The sequence below is a fragment of the Apium graveolens genome, chromosome 10 (assembly GCF_009905375.1).
Source record: "Apium graveolens cultivar Ventura chromosome 10, ASM990537v1, whole genome shotgun sequence".
NCBI lineage: Eukaryota > Viridiplantae > Streptophyta > Magnoliopsida > Apiales > Apiaceae > Apium > Apium graveolens.
The window spans coordinates 241,663,436-241,686,161 of record NC_133656.1 but is presented as its reverse complement, the minus strand read 5'-3'; the positions used below and the strand labels follow the sequence as shown (position 1 = coordinate 241,686,161).

The window sequence follows — 22,726 nt, the reverse complement described above, 5'->3', positions numbered from 1 at the left end:
TTCGATTTTGTAATCAAAATAATTTAATATTTAAAATTCGTGCCTAATATTTTTATCGATGACATCTATTGGTAAATAAACGTTCTATTTTTGTTTAATGTTTCGATTTTAGTTTTAGAAATTCATCTGTAATCGTATATTGGTATAACGCTTTTTATGAGACGAATCAAATATTAACAACTTTTTGGCCTCTCAATTTTAGAAAATATGATAAGGATTGATTATTCAATTCAAATTCCCTGGAAAAGAAAAATAATACTTTTTCCAACTGTATGGAATCTTTGTATTTCTTGAGAGAGCACGTCAAAATCAATTATAAAAAGGACTATAACCCACAACTCTAATCACATTTCACCCAATATCTTATATCTTTGCTTAGCTTTCGAAAGATGAATCACAAGTATTCATTTTCTTTCTCAAATTCTATGAATTACTCTTCACCTGCTCTTCAAATCCCAAATTCAATGGGCTACACTAATCCTACTAAAATTAACAGCGAAGAACACCGCTCTCAACCATTGCCAAACACTCAAATGTCTAATCCAGGAGTTAGTAATGATATAAGTAATATGGGCCAGTCTGGTGGAAATGATATTGTGGCGTCTGGGGGTCATTTTTCATTGTCTAAGCCACAAGGACGTCCTCGTGGTTCAAAAAACAAGGCGAAAGAAAACACCATCGAAATGACTTCGAAAATGAAGTCTATTGTTCTTGAAATCCCGCATGGGAAAGATGTCATTGAATGGCTGAAACAGTTTGCTCATTCAAGAAATATTTTTATGAATGTTCTGGGTGGTTCAGGAATGATTACAAATGCTTCCATAAGCCTCATCTCATCAGTACATCCAACAATATTTTCTGAGAGACTTTGCTTACTTTCTTTGACAGGGCCTGTAGGAAAAATATCTCCTTCGGAACCATCTGGTTCTTGCACTTTGAACGCTATATTTGCTAGGACGAATGGCGATGTCATTGGTGGGACGCTTTGGAGGCTTGTTACCTTTGGAACGATGCATGTGACTGCTCTTATTTCCAAAAATCCAGATGTCTTGGTTGTTTGTCATGCGAATATAGCTTAAGGATGCTTAAAGATTGAAGATTTAGAGAAAGCGTTATTCTCTATTTATTTTCTTTATTTTTCAATAAAAGGATGTAGTGGCCCGACTATTTTTAGTTAGAATTCTACTACAATCTAGTCGTTTACATTTTACTATTTTCAATTTGGAGAACTTTGTTCGAGAGATTTAAGACTCTATAATCTATTTGATTCGACTTTATTTAGTATTTTTTATAGTATGTTTTACATCTCTAAAATCTATTTATTTCGGATTTGAATATTTTTACTTGCGATGCACGCTTCAACGCCTCCAAATTCTTTAGGATTCTGTTTTAAATATCGTTTTCCTTAATAGTGGATGTCTTTCTCTTTTTATTTTAGTAGCAACCTTTTCTCAATATATTGGTAGTTTTATTTGATTTTCTTGTATACTCAACTCGAATAACGGGTATCGTTGCTCTTGTATATATATATATTTTCTTTTTCTCCGGTGCTTGTTTTTTTATATTTGTGAGTGAGTATCTACAGTTATATATTTTTTGGACTTTTTTTATTGAGTTATCATAGCATGGTAATTTGCTAGTTATAAAAGATTTTTTTAATATTAAAGAGGTTTTCAGTTCGTTCGATAATGTGCGAATGTGATTTTAAACATTATCCTACAGAAGTTCTAAGAAAAAATAAAAATGTTACAAATGGTACACTTTGTAAAGAATTAGAGCATTCAAAGAGAAAAAATAAAAATTATAACTCTAATACTTATCTCGAAAGCCAAAAATATAGATATAATCTTTACGTGCAAATGAAGTCATTTTTTATTTGTAATCCCAACAGAAATATTGGGCTTGTAGCCGATTCATTTGAAATCAATTTCCTAATCCAGTTATCCAACCCACCCCACCTCAACTACCCATAATCCAATATATTTTGATAAAATATTACTCCTAGTTCTGTCCCACTTATTTTATCATTCTCACCTTTGATTCAAAAAGTTATCAAAATATCAAACAAATTAAAAGTTATCAAAAAATTATTCTACTTTTCAAAAACATTAACATAATTAACCCTTAAATGATCATATTAATTAAGAGTGAAATATAATTTCGGGACATAATCGGAAATAACCAGAATGAAGAGGACGGAGGGAGTAAAATCTTTGAGAACGTGAAATCTCAAATTTGTTTGATAAAATATATTATTAAAATAACTTATAACATAAAAGTATCAATGAAATCCCATATTGTGTATTCAATTTAAATTTTAGACAATGAATAATAATATAAATTTTAAGTAATTCGTTGATTTTGGAGATTGAATAATAATATAAATATAAATTCATTATTGTTAATTTTAATTTTACACAGTCCGCATAGAGTCTCGTCTCTAATGGTGTTTATCAAAATTTGTTTATACAAATAAGGTGTGCATGAACAATTTAGAGAGGTGTTTTCAAATAAGATTTTAAGGATTTTTAATATTATGGGTATTTAATTTAGATTTTGTAAAATTATGCAAAATATGGAGGTATTCAATTTGGATTGTAAATGTGTATTCAATCCAGATTTAAAAAAATCTATCAAAATCTTAGGGTATTTAATTTGGGTTTTAAAAATTTCAGACGATATTTAAAAGTCCACAAATTTCTTTTTATTTGAAAAACATGTGGATTTTGATGGATTTTCTAGTAAAATCTTATATAAATTAAAATGTAAATTATTTCAATTATTTCATGTATAAGTTTTCATAAGTGTATTCAAAGTATTTTTTTTTATATACACACATGATCAGACTTAAATTGAAAAACAAAAAAAATGATTTTACTTTATGTATCCCGCACATAAATTAGACCCAAAACAGGGTAAAATTTTCTAAATTTTACCTTGAAAATATTATTAAAGTGATCATTCAAATATATATAATCAAAAAGGGAAACATAATAATTATTTTTGCTATTGTATTATATTTCAGAGGGAGGGAAGATATCGGAAAAATTGCACATTTTTCCTCTTTTGAGCCTGTTTTTTAGTAATATGCGGCTTGAACAGTGAAACTCGGTAATGAAAGACCGATCAAATAATACATAAATATTAGAATGTTATGCATGTTTAGTAACCGGGTCATCTAAAATTTTAAGATATTATTTCTACTGGATCTTATAATATTATTATAACACCCTCTCACTTAAAAGCAAGAATTCGAATCCGACACCACGATCTAATACATTGTCAGAAAGTTTAAGTTGTTAAAGTAAAGTTAAAGTGAGTGTTTTAGAGATCATGAGTTACTATTTTTTTGTCAAAGAACTAATATTTTAGATTATGACAAATAATTTGATACTAAAATAAATAATTTTTTTATATTACATTTAAATATCTCATTTATTAACCTTAAATTCTAATATTTAGAGTATTAAATTGACAATTAACAAATTATTGATTGTTATTCAGGGTATCAAATTGACAACTAATAAAATATATCGTATTCAACTTCTAAGTTCTAATAATGTAATATATATTTGAGAATTATTAAAAATTTTATATAGAAAATGAATTTTATCAAAAAGCTCAAATTTTTATCCCGCCCGAATCATGCTTCTTTTAATCTGGACTACTATCCAATTTTTTCAATACCGGACTTTTACACGAATTTTTAGGGTCGGACTTTTAAATAAAAAAAGACTCTTTGAAGGTCTGTATCTCGGGACGAGCCAGCCCGTACTTTTTTGGATTGGATTTGACTTGGTCTCAGATTTTGAATTTTTTGAATAGCCCCGCTCTCATCTACACTTCACTTTATTTTTCGACAACTAACCAAGGTAGATCATAAATCAATAGAGTTAACAAGTATTAAAGATGGTTTTTAATCCATTAATTGATATTTTTATATTATAATTTCCGAAAAACCTACAAATTTATTTTATTTTCACCATTCTATAATATGAAACCTTCATATTTTATTTTCTATCTAGGCGTTAGTGACTTAATCTTTTGTATCCTTCTTATAGAAAATTCATCGAAAATTCATCAATGATGGTATTTTTGTATCGTTTTCGTATGATTTCGACCAACAATCTTTTATCCTAACATTTATAGAAAATATTATTAGAATTGATCATTCAACTACAAACAATTGTAAAAGAAATGTAGTTACTTTTGCAATTATATTATATTTTGAGGGAGTGTAAGATATCTAAAAAATTATAAACTTTTCCTCTATTGAGTATGTTTATGTAGTAATTATCGTTTAAACAGTTGAAAATATTAATAAAAGACGGATCAAATAACACACACAAATTAGAATATTATTAGATATCAGCTCACCTAAAATCTGAAGATATTAGAAAAATACCCCAACTGAATCTTATAATATTATTTTAATACTCCCCTAACTCAAAAGTAAGGAGTCGAACTTAGTCTGACTAAGCTATGATAGATCATTAAGTAACCGGTTCATCTGAAAGTTTAAGATGGCAGAGGAAGTTCTCAACTAAATCTCATAATATTACGATAATAATGCACCAAAAAATACTGATATGAGCACGGAAAACAATGAAGAGAAATAGTAAATTAATAATTAAATTTTACAGACCATAATGTTTAAATATGTTTTCGATTTTGCAATCAAAATAATTTAATATTTAAAATTCGTGCCTAATATTTTTGTCGATGACATCTATTGGTAAATAAACGTTGTATATTTGTTTAATATTTCGATTCTAGTTTTAGAAATTCATCTGTAATCGTATATTGGTATAACGCTTTTTTATGAGACGAATCAAATATTAACAACTTTTTGGCCTCTCAACTTTAGAAAATATGATAAGGATTGATTATTCAATTCAAATTCCTGGAAAAGAAAAATAATACCTTTTCCAACTGTATGGAATCTTTGTATTTCTTGAGAGAGCACGTCAAATTCAATTATAAAAAGGACTATAACCCACAACTCTAATCAGAGTACTATGGCAGAATCATAATGTGGAAGAATCAACTTGGGAACTAGAGAGCGCAATGCTAGAAAAGTACCCCCATTTGTTTTCTGTTTGATCCCGGGACGGAATCCTTTTAAGGAGGGGAGACTGTAATAACCCCCAAAATTTTCAACTTTTTGTAACCCTTGTGAATAGTGTTTTAGCTGAATGAGAAAACTTTTCACGCCACACTATGTAGGGGTTCTGTTATGGATATTCTGGGATATTATTAGTACTCTATGTAGTATATAAGTGTATGTAAAGATCGTCAGAATCCAATTCCGAACACTTTGGTTTTTCCCAGAAATCCACTAAATACGGAAAGAATTGAGTATAAGGTAACAGGATAAAAAGGATTTAAATTAAAGGATTATGATTGAGGATCATAAAAAGAAATATAATGTATTGAGAAAGGTTAAGGGAACCTAAGTAATAAGATCCCGGGTATGATCCTTCAAATGATAAACGAAAACGAAAGTTAAGCGAACCGTATAACAGATCAACGGTCATTAGGCAAACAATTAGGAAGTTAATCAAAGGGATTAGAGAGGATGATGTCACCCAACCAATGAGAAGGGGACAAGGAGGGGATGATGACATCATGAGGATGACACAAGCATGACATGGGAAGGAAGGAGGTGTGGTTGAATGAGAACCACACAAATTCAAGGGCAACAAGGTAATTAACTAAATCAAACACAAAAACAAATCAACCAAGCCAAGCAAAATCATTTTTCATCAAAATCAAAAAGAACCAAGGCTTTGTTCTTGAGAGCTCTCGGCTTTTTACTATTCAAAAGGCAAGGAAATTCAAAAATCAAAGATCCAAGCTTCCTAAATTGGTGAGTTAATTCCCTAATCATCTTCATGCTTAGTTAGGGCTATATCATGAGTTTAAGCCATCAATTCCTTATCCATCTTCTTCATTTAATCAAAGAAGAAGACTATGAATAGTGTTTTCAAGTTTTTAACTTGAAATTTTTCTTGTTTTCCTTGAAGATCCAAGCATTCCTAAGACTTCTCAAAGCTTCTTAAGGCTTCCTAGCTCCTCCCACCACTTCAAGGAAGGTATATCATCTCCAAACCCTAGATTCCTATGTATTATAAGATGATTTTGATTAGTAGGGTGATATTGTAGCTTAATGTTGGTGATTTAGAGTTTGGGATTGAATTGGTATTGAAATGGAATGGTAAATGTTGTTGTTTTGATTAAAAGAACTTAAGTATGGTTAAAGTTAAGCTTAGGCATAAGTATGAATGTTAAACTTGAATTGGTTGGGGTTGTTATGATGTGATAAGGATGGATGTTGGTTGTATATTGGATTTAAGGTTGAATTGGGTTGGTTTTGAATGGTTTAAAATTGGGAAATTGCGTAAACATAGCCGTCATAACGTCCGATTTTCTTTAGACTGTTTTTGTGCATAACATTAGGACCCGAGAACCCCCTGCTAGATTATGACCATTGCCATTTTTAGATAGCTCATGTTACGAGCTTCGTTTTGATATGTAGTTCGTTCGATTCCGATGCACGGTTTAGGAGAAACGACCATTTCATGTAACGGCATTTCGCGAACGAAACTTTTCCCCTCGCCTTACTTTGAAACAAAGGTTAAAGACCAAAAAGGGTTAATTAATGCATGAAACATTTATGGTAAGTGTGTTAGGCAGTTGGTAAGACACTCGCGAAGGAATAGCCTTAAAACTCGTAAAGGTTAAATTATTAAAAATGGTGGAGCCGAGGGTACCCGAGTGACTTAAGCGAGTTAGTAAGCGCAAAACAAGCGTTAGAGTCTAAGTTAGTTAAAGTATAGATTTACAAGTGACTTTGGTTTAATTCCAACTTACTTGTTGTTTATAGGTTACCAGACTCGTCCCGAGCCTTTTATCACCCCAAGTCGCTCAGGCAAGTTTTCTACCAGTTATAACTGTTGTTGTGATGTATATATGTATTTGCATTATCTTGCGATATATGCATGTTGGTTAATTAGCAAATGTTGCAATATATTGAAGCATGCTGCTATGGTATATATATATGTATGCCTGTTTCGTATTCTTTCCATATATATCTGTTGATTCAGTTGATAATACCTATGCTAGAGGATAGCGGTAATTTGCATATACCCTTAGTACAGGGACCCATAGGTGAAAATATTTTCTAAAACCGGGAGTCGAGGATCCCGAGTAGATTTTGTATATATGGATATAAATATATATATATATATATATACTTATATATATATATATGGTCATAGTTTTCAAAACTATTAATCGAATAAGGTTTATTCGATAACTTTAACTTTATTTTATTATTGAATATTATTTCGAATATTATTCGAAGGCGTATGACTCCTTTATATTAAATGAATATTATTTGAATATTCAATTGAGGATGTATGACTCACTTTATTTTATTTAATGAATATTACTTGAATATTCCTCCGAGGACTTATGACTCCTTTTATTTTATTATCTGAATATTATTTGAATATTCATTCGAGGGCTTATGACTCAGTTTATATTATTTAATGAATATTTTTGAATATTCATTTGAGGATCTATGACTCCGATTATTGGCTGAGATTTGTTCTTTATTTTATTAAAGAATAAGGTGTAAATAATCAAACTTATTTTCGATTATTCAAATAAAGATAGTACTTTCATATAAGTATATCTTTGGTTATTTAATACTCGTTTCAAGTATAAGTTTTAATACTTCTACTTCAATTATTTTTATAAAGATTATTCTTTATGGGAATATTATTTAAATAATAATATTCAGTCATTTTCTAAATATTCTGGGGACTGATTTACTTCATTAAATCAGCTTTACTCCAAACACTCTATAAAGTGTTTTCGAGTCTTCAAAATGATTTTTAAAAGTTAGAGCGGATCCCAAAACTCATTTTTATATTTAAGATCTTCCTTTTTAAGGGGATTTAAATACTCGCTCAAAACCTGAGGGATCCGGCTCTGTGGTGTATTTTATATTCGCAACACGGTTGTAGTTTTGGTAAATGAATTGATTACTTACCCAACGTTCGGGAAGTAAGTCCATCTATTGAGTCGGCATAAGTAACATGGGCTCAGTGGGCGTCCATGATAGTATAAGTGGCTCAGTGGGAGTCCATCAAATGCATAAGTGGCTGAGTGGCAGTCCAACATAAGGTCCTATTATGACCATGGTGATGACCAGTGGGGAATTCGTCCATCTACTAGTAGAAAAGGTTACTTATGGGTATCTTTGCCTGATCAGCAAGATATCTGGTTTATGCCAAATTCTTTTCCTTTCCAAATTTATTGGATATTGCAATTCTGTTCATATTTTACATGACAGAGGTTTTCAGGAAATTGTATAAAGAAGATGTATATGTGGATATATATATATATACATATATATATATATATCAGAACTTAATGAAGTATATCATGACTTCATTTCCTTTAATAAAATTTCAAAGATTTAATCTATTCAAATCTTGTCTTGTAGTCTCATCTATCTGATGAACTGTTGAAAGCTCATTATACTTTGAACAGTGGTAGTTCAAGCAGCTTTTTTTAAATGATATAAGTATAGTGAAGTATTTGGTAACTTCATCCATTGTTTTTACTTATATCTAGTAAGTAATTATCTTACGCATGATAAAAGATTCTAGTAAGTATCCATTTAGATACTTATATTATTGTTATCACTATGTATTATCTTGCGAGCTGTAAGGCTCACTCTTGCTTTATTTCTTCATCACACAACAACAGTTAGGAAAGATGGCCAGACTCCAGCAGACCCAGCGCAAGGGCGTGGGAAGCGTCCCGCGTCTTCCCGATGATGTTGTAGCTGCTATAGCTGCAGAGGTAGATCTATTGTAGATCAGAACATCTACTTTTGAGAATCAATTATTTATAATTATAACTTGTGGCAGATAATGGCAATTAACTGTAAATTTATCAAGTAATCGTTTTGGGTTGTAATAACTTTTAAATTGTGGATTCAAAGACTTGTACTTATTTCAATTTCATCTCTGAGACTATAACGGGTTGTGGTGTGTGTTAGTGTGGGGTCACAGCATAAGGTTATTATTATTAATTAAGTGAAGTGATATGGTGGAAAGAAAGACCGTGACGACCCGGATCCCCGACCCCGGATCTGGGGGTGTTACAGAAGTGGTATCAGAGCTAAGCGTTATAAACCTCAGAGATGATGCGTCGATATAATAACAAACTCACAAAGATAATAAGAACTCTTGCCAAGTTCATGGTCGGACTACTTAAAGTAGTGCTGACAGTTAAAACCCTTACGGGAACCCTTATAAGTATCATGATAGTAACTTAGCTCGTTTAATGTGTAGGCGCCTGAGATAGAGGACCCTGAGATGTTCGAGCGTGAGCATGATGAGGCATTGCTAGATGTTGAGGATCAGGAGGAGCCTGAGATGGAGGAGGATGAGGAGGACCCCTCAGAGGAGTCAGAGACGGAGGTCATTGCTATTTCAGATGAGGAGGACCCCTCAGAGGAGTCAGAGACAGAGGTTATTGCTATTCGAGATGAGGAGGACCCGGATGAGGTCCCAGTAGCTGAGGAGCATGTTGGACCTATGGTAGTGTATGCTGGTACCCCATTACCCACACTTCCGGTGGTCAGAGCCCCTACCCCTCCACCACTATCTTGGATTCCCGAGGATGACAGCTCAGAGACCCATACTTCCGAGCCTAGGCAGACCGAGGAGGCACCCTCAGCGGCTCCGGATTCACCACCTCTTGACCCTGCCCACAGGCAGTCTTCGTTAGCTCATGGATATGTTCAGGATGTTCTGAGGACCCGAGTGGCTGTTGCTGAGGCCCGACTGGATGAGGCCAGGAGGGAGTTGGATGCAGAGAGGGAGGGTAGGCGTACCCGAGCTTATGAGACTAGGGCTTCTATACCCCGATCCTTGAGGAGGGAGCTTACGGGGATAGAGCTCACATCCCAAGCGAGGCTCAGATCGCTCCAGGGGGACATGCATGATAGGATCTCCAGGCGGCAGGCCGACTATATCTTCCGTCGTGCGATGAAAAGGGTATGGGAGCTGACCCACTCCGGTGTGTGATTCAGGATTGATGATGGAATAGTCTAGTTGTCTAGTTAGCCGAGGCCTTAGTAAGAGCCAATTTTCCGGGATAGTTGACTTGTATATAGCATCCCTTTTTCTGACTAGACAGATAAACTCTTGTGTATCACTTTTGAGACAGATGACTATAGCACTGTTGTACTTTTGACCAGATCAAACTATGTATTTCTCGCATTATGTATATATTTATTTCCTTTGGTTCAGTTCATTAGTGACGGGATCACTGTTTTTATCACTATTATTACTGCACTTCGTATTAGAACTTTCTTAAAATAATAGAATTGCGATATACGTTCTCCCCATTATAAGAGCCGTGCAGGGCACAATGTTGTATATGATTGTGACCTAACGTTGAATTTTCCCAATAATTTTTTTTATTATCAGAATCATGCCGCCAAGAAAGATTGGAACTAGGGCGAACCCTGGATCTGAGGACCAGGGAAGCCATAACCAGGATGATAGAAACCAGGAACACAGTGAAGAGGAAGATGAGGATTATGTGGAACAGGATGACTCCCTGTATGAAGAGGAAGAGGAAACATATGATGTTGAGGGATTTGAGATAGAGGCTGAAGAAGGAGAAACCGAGGTTGAGCAACCAGTACCAAATCCAGGCATGGATCCCATGGGCCAGTTCATGCAACTCCTAAGGCAGAATTTGGAACGTCAACCCAACCCACCCCCTCAAGGAAATAACAATACTGTGGCAAACTCTTTCAGGGCTTTTAAGTCCCTTAAGCCCCCTGAGTTCCACGGATCAGCCGACCCAGTTGAGGCCAGGGCATGGTTAAAGGAAATGGAGAAATCCTTTGAGATTTTGAGTACCGATGAGGCACAGAAGACTGTATTTGCTACCTACCTTCTGAAAGGAGAAGCTAACTACTGGTGGGAGGCCAAGAAAAACATGGAGACAAATGCTATTATAACCTGGGAGATATTTAGTCAGTTGTTTCTGGGAAAGTATTTCCCGAGGTTTATGGAAAACCAGATGGAGCTCAAGTTCTTGGAGCTAAAGCAGAATAACTTGTCTGTAGCAGAGTACGAAGCGAAATTTACTGAGTTATCAAGGTTTGTGCCGGAGTTTATGAGCACCGAGGAAAAGAAAGCTAGGAGGTTTCAGCAGGGACTGAAACCGTGGATTCAGAATAGGGTGGCAATCCTTGAGCTTACGGACTATGCCACTCTGGTGCAAAAGGCAACGATTGTTAAGTCGGAAGTGAACAGATGCAGAAGGAAAGAGAGAAGAAAGGAATAAAGAGGAAAAGTATGAGCATGGGTGGAGGTTCCGTAGGAAGAAGCTTCCCAACTAGATTTAATCGAGGAGCAGTGTCCCTACCAGGAAGGAACACTGGGTTTAAGCGGCCAATGAGTGTGAGCATGAGCCAGGGCGGCCAGAAGTCAAGAATGTCCTATTCCAACCAGTCTCGACCCCCATTGCCAGCCTGTAACATATGTGGAAGGAATCACACTGGGGAGTGTAAAGGAAAGCCAGTAACCTGTTTTAAGTGCGGTCGGGAAGGCCACTATTCAACTAAGTGCCCATCATCAACCCCTGCCGTCATTCCAACCACCACTTATCATCAGTGCGGACGCCCAGGTCATTGGAAGAGGGAATGCCCAATGAATAAACCAGCAGCTTCGGGAGCAAGCAGGGCTGCTTCTAATAAGCCACCTACTGCGAGGACTTTCAATATGACAGTCCAGGATGCTATGAAAGATTCAGATATGATAGCAGGTACCCTTTCTCTAAATTCAGTCAGTGCAAATATTTTATTTGATTCAGGAGCAACTAAATCTTTTATATCAATGGACTTTGCGCGTAAGTTAAGACTTAAGGCTGAACCCTTGATAGAACCCTTGCAAGTAGAAATAGCCAATCATTAAATTATTCCTGTTAACCAGATTCACCCCGCCTGTGAGATAGGCATAGGGGAGCAATCCTTTAGTGTTGATCTGATTCCTTTTAAATTAGGGGAGTTTGATGTAATTTTGGGAATGGACTGGCTATCTAGCAATGATGCTCAGATAGACTGTAAAGGGAAGAAAGTTAAGCTAAATGTCCCAGGGAAGAAAGAAGTTATATTTAGAGGAAAGAGGCAGACGCAGAAATTTTTGACTATGGCCCATGCCAGAAGGATGCTACGAAAAGGAAATGAGGCCTACCTAGCCTATGTGGTGGACACGCAGAAAGAGGTGCCCAACTTACAAGATATTCCAGTAGTCAACGAATTTGAAGATGTATTCCCACAAGACCTTCCGGGATTACCACCCGATAGAGTGATTGAATTTGCTATTGAGTTGGCCCCAGGGACGGCGCCAGTTTCAAAAGCACCTTACCGGTTAGCCCCGTTAGAAATGAAGGAATTAGCTATCCAATTGCAGGAACTCTTGGATAAGGGTATGATAAGACCCAGTGTGTCTCCATAGGGAGCACCAGTTTTATTTGTTAAGAAGAAAGATGGGAGCATGAGGCTGTGCATAGACTATCGAGAGTTGAACAAGCTAATCATAAAGAACAGGTACCCATTACCTAGAATAGACGATCTGTTCGACCAGCTAAAGGATGCTGTTTATTTTTCCAAGATCGACCTGAGAACTGGATATCACCAACTAAAGATTAAACCCGAAGATATTTCCAAGACAGCGTTCCGTACCAGGTATGGGCATTATGAGTTCTTGGTAATGTCCTTTGGATTAACCAACGCCCCAGCAGCTTTCATGGATTTAATGAATAGAGTATTTAAGAAGTACTTGGACAAATGTGTGATAGTTTTTATCGATGATATTTTGATCTACTCAAGGACTGAGACAGAACATGCAGAGCATTTGAGGATAGCTCTAGGAATACTCAGAGAGGAACAGTTATATGCTAAATTCTCGAAGTGTGAATTCTGGCGGAATGAAGTACAGTTTTTAGGACATGTGATCAATAAAGAAGGAGTATTGGTCGACCCCTCCAAGATAGAGGCGGTCTCAAATTGGGAAAGGCCAACCACACCCACAGAGGTAAGGAGTTTCATAGGATTGGCCGGCTACTATCGTAGATTTGTACAGGACTTTGCGAAGATCGTAGCCCCTTTGACACGACTTACTCGTAAGACAGAGAAGTTTGAATGGACGGAGAAATGCGAGAACAGTTTTCAGGAATTAAAGAAAAGGTTGATAACGGCTCCGGTATTGGCATTGCCGGACGGAAAAGGAGATTTTGTGATATATAGTGACGCGTCGCACAAAGGACTAGGGTGTGTGCTTATGCAGCACGGTAAAGTGATTGCGTATGCGTTGAGACAACTGAAGGAATACGAGGTTAGATATCCTACTCATGACCTTGAGCTCGCGGCAATAGTATTTGCCTTAAAAATTTGGAGGCACTACTTGTATGGAGAGAAGTGCGAGATTTTCACAGACCATAAGAGCCTCAAGTACATATTTACGCAGAAAGAGCTCAACATGCGCCAGAGGAGATGGTTAGAACTAATCAAGGACTATGATTGTGAGATTCTCTATCATCCAGGGAAAGCCAATGTGGTGGCTGATGCCCTTAGTAGAAAGGAAAGACTCAGAATGATAACGACTTCGGAAGAATTGATAAGGGATTTTGAGAGAATGGAAATAGAAGTAAAGGTAACCGGAACCGGAACTGAAAAGCTTTTTGAGATCTCAATGCAGCCAGAGTTATTGGAAAAGATCAGATTGTGCCAGGAGAAAATAATGAATGAAGGCAGAGAGTCAATGACTGGAGAGGAGATCCATACTGAGAAAGATGATAAAGGGATAATGAGGTACTCCTACCGGATTTGGGTTCCGAATGTTCAAGAGCTTAAAGATGAGATATTGGATGAAAGCCATAGTTCAAGGTATTCCATTCACCCCGGAAGTACCAAGATGTATAGGGATTTGAAGGAATATTACTGGTGGCCCAACATGAAGAGGGACGTAGCAGAATGGGTAAGCAAATGTTTAACTTGCCAAAGGGTAAAGGCAGAGCACCAGAGACCCAGTGGACTCTTACGACCCCTGGAGATTCCCGAATGGAAATGGGAACAGATAACGATGGATTTTGTTGTAGGATTGCCAAGGACGAAAGCCAATCACGACGCCATTTGGGTAATTATAGACCGACTGACAAAGTCAGCTCATTTCATTCCTATTAATGAGAGATACACAGTCGATAGACTGGTGGACATTTACCTTAAGGAAATAGTAACGCGACATGGAGTCCCAGCGTCCATTGTCTCAGACCGAGACCCCAGGTTCAACTCCAGATTTTGGAGGAGCTTTCAGGAATGTGCGGGGACCAAGTTAAATATGAGTACCGCGTATCATCCCCAGACGGATGGGCAGAGTGAAAGGACCATCCAAACACTAGAGGATATGTTGAGAGTCTGTGCAATAGACTTTAAAGGGAGTTGGGATGATCACTTGCCGTTGATCGAGTTTTCTTATAACAATAGCTTTCATGCTAGCATCGGAATGCCGCCTTATGAGGCCCTGTACGGAAGAAGGTGTCGATCTCCCTTATACTGGGATGAAGTAGGAGAGCGGAAGATGCTCGGACCCGAAATGGTCCAAAGGACCAAAGATATAGTGGATCTTATCAGAGGGCGACTTGTAGCAGCCCAAGACAGACAGAAGAAATATGCAGACCTAGCCCGAAAGGACAAGGAATATGAAGTAGGGGACTTAGTACTGCTAAAGGTATCCCCTTGGAAGGGATTAATGAGGTTCGGAAGGAAAGGAAAACTAAGCCCAAGATACATTGGACCTTTTGAGATATTAAGATGAATTGGAAAGTTAGCTTACGAGCTAGCCTTACCCCCTAATTTGCAACAAGTTCATAATGTGTTCCATGTGTCAATGCTAAGGAAGTATCATCGGGATGCCAGACATATAGTGGAGTACGAGCAGGTGGATATGCAGCCAGATCTAACTTACGTGGAGAAGCCAGTAAGGATTATAGATAAGAAGGAGCAGGTGCTTCGGAACAAAGTGATCAAGCTAGTCAGAGTACTATGGCAGAATCATAATGTGGAAGAATCAACTTGGGAACTAGAGAGCGCAATGCTAGAAAAGTACCCCCATTTACTTTCTGTTTGATCCCGGGACGGAATCCTTTTAAGGAGGGGAGACTGTAATAACCCCCAAAATTTTCAACTTTTTGTAACCCTTGTGAATAGTGTTTTAGCTGAATGAGAAAACTTTTCATGCCACACTATGTAGGGGTTCTGTTATGGATATTCTGGGATATTATTAGTACTCTATGTAGTATATAAGTGTATGTAAAGATCGTCAGAATCCAATTCCGAACACTTTGGTTTTTCCCAGAAATCCACTAAATACGGAAAGAATTGAGTATAAGGTAACAGGATAAAAAGGATTTAAATTAAAGGATTATGATTGAGGATCATAAAAAGAAATATAATGTATTGAGAAAGGTTAAGGGAACCTAAGTAATAAGATCCCGGGTATGATCCTTCAAACGATAAACGAAAACGAAAGTTAAGCGAACCGTATAACAGATCAGCGGTCATTAGGCAAACAATTAGGAAGTTAATCAAAGGGATTAGAGAGGATGATGTCACCCAACCAATGAGAAGGGGACAAGGAGGGGATGATGACATCATGAGGATGACACAAGCATGACATGGGAAGGAAGGAGGTGTGGTTGAATGAGAACCACACAAATTCAAGGGCAACAAGGTAATTAACTAAATCAAACACAAAAACAAATCAACCAAGCCAAGCAAAATCATTTTTCATCAAAATCAAAAAGAACCAAGGCTTTGTTCTTGAGAGCTCTCGGCTTTTTACTATTCAAAAGGCAAGGAAATTCAAAAATCAAAGATCCAAGCTTCCTAAATTGGTGAGTTAATTCCCTAATCATCTTCATGCTTAGTTAGGGCTATATCATGAGTTTAAGCCATCAATTCCTTATCCATCTTCTTCATTTAATCAAAGAAGAAGACTATGAATAGTGTTTTCAAGTTTTTAACTTGAAATTTTTCTTGTTTTCCTTGAAGATCCAAGCATTCCTAAGACTTCTCAAAGCTTCTTAAGGCTTCCTAGCTCCTCCCACCACTTCAAGGAAGGTATATCATCTCCAAACCCTAGATTCCTATGTATTATAAGATGATTTTGATTAGTAGGGTGATATTGTAGCTTAATGTTGGTGATTTAGAGTTTGGGATTGAATTGGTATTGAAATGGAATGGTAAATGTTGTTGTTTTGATTAAAAGAACTTAAGTATGGTTAAAGTTAAGCTTAGGCATAAGTATGAATGTTAAACTTGAATTGGTTGGGGTTGTTATGATGTGATAAGGATGGATGTTGGTTGTATGTTGGATTTGAGGTTGAATTGGGTTGGTTTTGAATGGTTTAAAATTGGGAAATCGCGTAAACATAGCCGCCGTAACGTCCGATTTTCTTTAGACTGTTTTTGTGCATAACATTAGGACCCGAGAACCCCCTGCTAGATTATGACCATTGCCATTTTTAGATAGCTCATGTTACGAGCTTTGTTTTGATATGTAGTTCGTTCGATTCCGATGCACGGTTTAGGAGAAACGACCGTTTCATGTAACGGCGTTTCGCGAACGAAACTTTTCCCCTCGCCTTACTTTGAAACAAAGGTTAAAGACCAAAAAGGGTTAATTAATGCATGAAACATTTATGGTAAGTGTGTTAGGCAGTTGGTAAGATACTCGCAAAGGAATCGCCTTAAAACTCGTAAAGGTTAAATTATTAAAAATGGTGGAGCCGAGGGTACCCGAGTGACTTAAGCGAGTCAGTAAGCACAAAACAAGCGTTAGAGTCTAAGTTAGTTAAAGTATAGATTTACAAGTGACTTTGGTTTAATTCCAACTTACTTGTTGTTTATAGGTTACCAGACTCGTCCCGAGCCTTTTATCACCCCAAGTCGCTCAGGCAAGTTTTCTACCAGTTATAACTGTTGTTGTGATGTATATATGTATTTGTATTATCTTGCGATATATGCATGTTGGTTAATTAGCAAATGTTGCAATATATTGAAGCATGCTGCTATGGTATATATATATGCATGCCTGTTTCATATTCTTTCCATATATATCTGTTGATTCAGTTGATAATACCTATGCTAGAGGATAGCGGTAATTTGCATATACCCTTAGTACAGGGACCCAAAGGTGAAAATATTTTCTAAAACCGGGAGTCGAGGATCCCGAGTAGATTTTGTATATATGGAAATAAATAAATATATATATATACTTATATATATATATGGTCATAGTTTTCAAAACTATTAATCGAATAAGGTTTATTCGATAACTTTAACTTTATTTTATTATTGAATATTATTTCGAATATTATTCGAAGGCATATGACTCCTTTATATTAAATGAATATTATTTGAATATTCAATTGAGGATGTATGACTCACTTTATTTTATTTAATGAATATTACTTGAATATTCCTCCGAGGACTTATGACTCCTTTTATTTTATTATCTGAATATTATTTGAATATTCATTCGAGGGCTTATGACTCAGTTTATATTATTTAATGAATATTTTTGAATATTCATTTGAGGATCTATGACTCCGATTATTGGCTGAGATTTGTTCTTTATTTTATTAAAGAATAAGGTGTAAATAATCAAACTTATTTTCGATTATTCAAATAAAGATAGTACTTTCATATAAGTATATCTTTGGTTATTTAATACTCGTTTCAAGTATAAGTTTTAATACTTCTACTTCAATTATTTTTATAAAGATTATTCTTTATGGGAATATTATTTAAATAATAATATTCAGTCATTTTCTAAATATTCTGGGGACTGATTTACTTCATTAAATCAGCTTTACTCCAAACACTCTATAAAGTGTTTTCGAGTCTTCAAAATGATTTTTAAAAGTTAGAGCGTATCCCAAAACTCATTTTTATATTTAAGATCTTCCCTTTTAAGGGGATTTAAATACTCGCTCAAAACCTGAGGGATCCGGCTCTGTGGTGTATTTTATATTCGCAACACGGTTGCAGTTTTGGTAAATGAATTGATTATTTACCCAACGTTCGGGAAGTAAGTCCATCTATTGAGTCGGCATAAGCAACATGGGCTCAGTGGGCATCCATGATAGTGTAAGTGGCTCAGTGGGAGTCCATCAAATGCATAAGTGGCTAAGTGGCAGTCCAGCATAAGGTCCTATTACGACCAGGGTGATGACCAGTGGGGAATTCGTCCATCTACTAGTAGAAAAGGTTACTTATGGGTATCTTTGCCTGATCAGCAAGATATTTGGTTTATGCCAAATTCTTTTCCTTTCCAAATTTATTGGATATTGCAATTCTGTTCATACTTTACATGACAGAGGTTTTCAGAAAATTGTATAAAGAAGATGTATATATGGATATATATATATATATATATATCAGAACTTAATGAAGTATATCATGACTTCATTTCCTTTAATAAAATTTCAAAGATTTAATCTATTCAAATCTTGTCTTGTAGTCTCATCTATCTGATGAATTGTTGAAAGCTCATTATACTTTGAACAGTGGTAGTTCAAGCAACTTTTTTTTAAATGATATAAGTATAGTGAAGTATTTGGTAACTTCATCCCTTGTTTTTACTTATATCTAGTAAGTAATTATCTTACGCATGATAAAAGATTCTAGTAAGTATCCATTTAGATACTTATATTATTGTTATCACTATGTATTATCTTGCGAGCTGTAAGGCTCACTCTTGCTTTATTTCTTCATCATACAACAACAGTTAGGAAAGATGACCAGACTCCAGCAGACCCAGCGCAAGCACGTGGGAAGCGTCCCGCGTCTTCCCGATGATGTTGTAGCTGCTATAGCTGCAGAGGTAGATCTATTGTAGATCAGACCATCTACTATTGAGAATCAATTATGTATAATTATAACTTGTGGCAGATAATGGCAATTAACTGTAAATTTATCAAGTAATCGTTTTGGGTTGTAATAACTTTTAAATTATGGATTCAAAGACTTGTACTTATTTCAATTTCATCTCTGAGACTATAACGGGTTGTGGTGTGTGTTAGTGTGGGGTCACAGCATAAGGTTATTATTATTAATTAAGTGAAGTGATATGGTGGAAAGAAAGACCGTGATGACCCGGATCCCCGACCCCGGATCTGGGGGTGTTACACGTGTTCTTTATTTTTTGCAAGTTTAATTTCTGCATGAACACATTTCACTACAAGATTTAATTTATTTTGATCAACCATAAACATTCAAGAAAAGTACAAATACAGTAAAACACATTCACCCCCCCTCTGTGTGTTGTTCATTTCCTAAAAGTATGTTTATGTAGTAATTGTTATTTAAACAGTTGAAAATAAAATAAAAGACGGATCAAATAACACATAAAAATTAGAATATAATTAGATATCAGCTCTCCTAAAATCTGAAGATATTAGAAAAATACCCCAACTGAATCTTATAATATTATTTTATTACTCCCCTAACTCAAAAGTAAGGTGGTAGAGGAAGTTCATCTAAAAGTTTAAGGTGGTAGAGGAAGTTCCCAACTAAATCTCATAATATTACTCTAATAATGCACCAAAAATACTGATATAAGCATGCAAAACAATGAAGAGGAATAGTAAATTAATAATTAAATTTTATAGACCATAATGTTTAAATATGTTTTCGATTTTGCAATCAAAATAATTTAATATTTAAAATTCGCGCCTAATATTTTTATCGATGATATCTATTGGTAAATGAACGATGTATTTGTTTAATGTTTCGATTCTAGTTTTAGAAATTCATCTGTAATCGTATATTGGTATAACTCTTTTATGAGACGAATCGAATATAAACAACTTTTTGGCCTCTCGATTTTAGGAAATATGATAAGGATTGATTATTCAATTCAAATTCCTGGAAAAGAAAAATAATACTATTTTCAACTGTATGGCATCTTTGTATTTCTTGAGAGAGCACGTCAAAATTAATTATAAAAAGGACTATACCCCACAACTCTAATCATATTTCACCCAATATTTTATATCATTGCTTAGCTTTCAAAAGATGAATCATGAGTATTCGTTTTCTTTCTCAAATTCTATGAATTACTCTTATCCTGCTCTTCATATCCCAAATTCAATGGGCTACACTAATCCTACTATAATTAACAGCGAAGAACACCACTCTCAACCATTGCTAAACACTCAAATGTCTAATCCAGGAGTTGGTAATGATATAAGTAATATGGGCCAGTCTGGTGGAAACAATATTGTGGCATCTGGTGGTTATTTTTCATTGTCCAGGCCATAAGGACGTCCTCGTGGTTCAAAAAACAAGGCGAAAGAAAACACCATCGAAATGACTTCGGCAATGAAGTCTATTATTCTTGAAATCCCGCCCGGGAAAGATGTCATTGAATGGCTGAAACAGTTTGCTCATTCAAGAAATATTTTTATGAATGTTCTGGGTGGTTCTGGAATGATTACACATGCTACCATAAGCCTCATTGAAAATTTGGATCTTCAAATCCTGGAGGTTGGCTTACATAAACTTCTTCCTCCAATTCTCCATTCAGAAATACACTCTTGACATCCATTTGATAGACTTTGAAATTGGCATGGGCTGCATAGGCTAGAAAGATTCTGATGGCTTCAAGTCTTGCAACTGGAGCAAATGTCTCATCAAAATCTATTCCCTCTTGTTGAGAATAGCCCTTGGCAACCAATCTGGCTTTATTCCTTATGACAATGCCATTTTCATCCATCTTGTTTCTGAATACCCATTTTGTATCAATAGAGCTCTTGTTCTTTGGCTTGGGTACCAGCTTCCATAACTTGTTCCTCTCAAATTGGTTTAGCTCCTCTTGCATTGATAAAATCCAATCTGGATCCAGTAGAGCTTCTTCCACTCTCTTAGGTTCCTCCTGTGATAGAAAACTACTATATAGATATTCATCTTGAGTAGCCCTTCTAGTTTGCACTTTAGATGTTGCATCACCAATGATCAATTCAAAAGGGTGATTCTTGGTCCATTTCCTTTGAGGTGGTAAATTAGCTCTAGATGAGGTTGCCTCAGTATTGTCATGATGTGAGATAGAGTGTTAATTGGATGAAACTCCCCTTGAGTTATTGATCCTTTGAAAGGAACTGGGAGTTCTATCAACTGATGAAGTGAATTGATTATCCGTTGATAGACTATGATCAACGGATGCTTCATTATGTAATTCAACGGATGATGCACTTTGTCTTTCAACGGATGCTGCATTACTTCTTTCAACGGATGCTGAATTGTGACTTTCAACTGATGCAGCACTTTGTGCATTATCCAAAAGCAGATTTTGAATTCTTTTCGAGGTGCCTTCTCCATCATTCTCATCTTCACTATCATCACAATATATCTCAATGTTATCAAATTTGAGTCATTCATGATGTCCCTCATCTGTTAGTCCATCAATCTTTTTATCATCAAACACAACATGCACAGATTCCATGACAATGTTGGTTCTTAGATTGTAGACCCTATATGATTTTCCAGCAGAATAACCAACACATATTCCTTCATCAGCCTTTGCATCAAACTTCCCTTTGTGATCAGGTTGATTCCTTAGAATGTAGCATTTGCAACCAAAGACATGAAGAAAGTTTAAAGTTGGTTTTCTTCCCTTGAACAATTGATAGGGAGTCATGTCTTTTGCCAGATTGATTAGCGAAATATTCTGAGTGTAACATGCATAGTTAACAGCCTCATCCCAAAAGTATGTTGGGAGTTTTGACTCTTCAACCATTGTTCTTGCAGCTTCGATTAGTGATCTATTCTTTCTTTCCACCACACCATTCTGTTGTGGAGTCCTTGGAGCTGAGAACTCATGCATGATCCCATTTTCTTCACAGAACAACCTCATGGTAGAATTCCTGAACTCAGTTCCATTGTCACTCCTGATATTCCTTACTTTGAAATCTGGATGATTGTTGACTTACTTGATATGATTGATGATGATTTCACTAGCTTCATCCTTTGATCCAAGAAAGTAGGTACATGAAAACTTTGAGAAATCATCTACAATCACTAAGCAATATCTTTTCCTTGAAATTGACAATACATTGACTGGTCCAAAAAGATCCATGTGTAGCAGTTATAATGGTTCATCAATTGCTGATTCAAGCTTCTTACTGAATGATGCTCTCTTTTACTTTCCTTTCTGACAAGCATCACACAGTCCATCCCTTGAGAATTCCACTAGAGGCATTCCTCTAACTAAGTCCTTTTTGACTAGATCATTCATTGTCTTGAAATTCAAATGAGACAGCTTCTTGTGCCATAGCCAACTTTCATCTGGACTTGCTTTGCTGAGAAGACAAGTAATTGATTCTGCATCTGTAGAGTTGAAGTCAGCCAAGCACACATTCCCTTTTCTAACTCCATTTAGAACCACTTTGTTGTCCTTCTTACTTGTAATAACACAGGCTTCAGAATTGAAGGAAACAATATTCCCTCTATCACACAGTTGACTGATACTCAATAGATTATGTTTGAGACCATCAACTAATGCAACTTCATCAATGATGACATTTTCTTTTGAAATCAAGCCATATCCCATACTGAACCCTTTGC

The 22,726-nt window shown here is 35.8% G+C and overlaps 1 protein-coding gene across 1 annotated transcript; it reads left to right on the top strand.

The window, feature by feature from the left end:
- Positions 1–389: 389 nt before the first annotated feature.
- LOC141692218 (AT-hook motif nuclear-localized protein 28-like) lies at positions 390–1,079 on the top strand. The gene has a single exon (XM_074496949.1). The coding sequence runs from the start codon at positions 390–392 to the stop codon at positions 1,077–1,079; it is 690 nt and encodes a 229-aa protein (XP_074353050.1).
- Positions 1,080–22,726: the final 21,647 nt, after the last annotated feature.

What these genes read in the sequence shown, in the direction of transcription:
- LOC141692218 (XM_074496949.1), top strand. Translation starts at nt 390, where the DNA reads ATGAATCACAAGTATTCATTTTCTTTCTCAAATTCTATGAATTACTCT.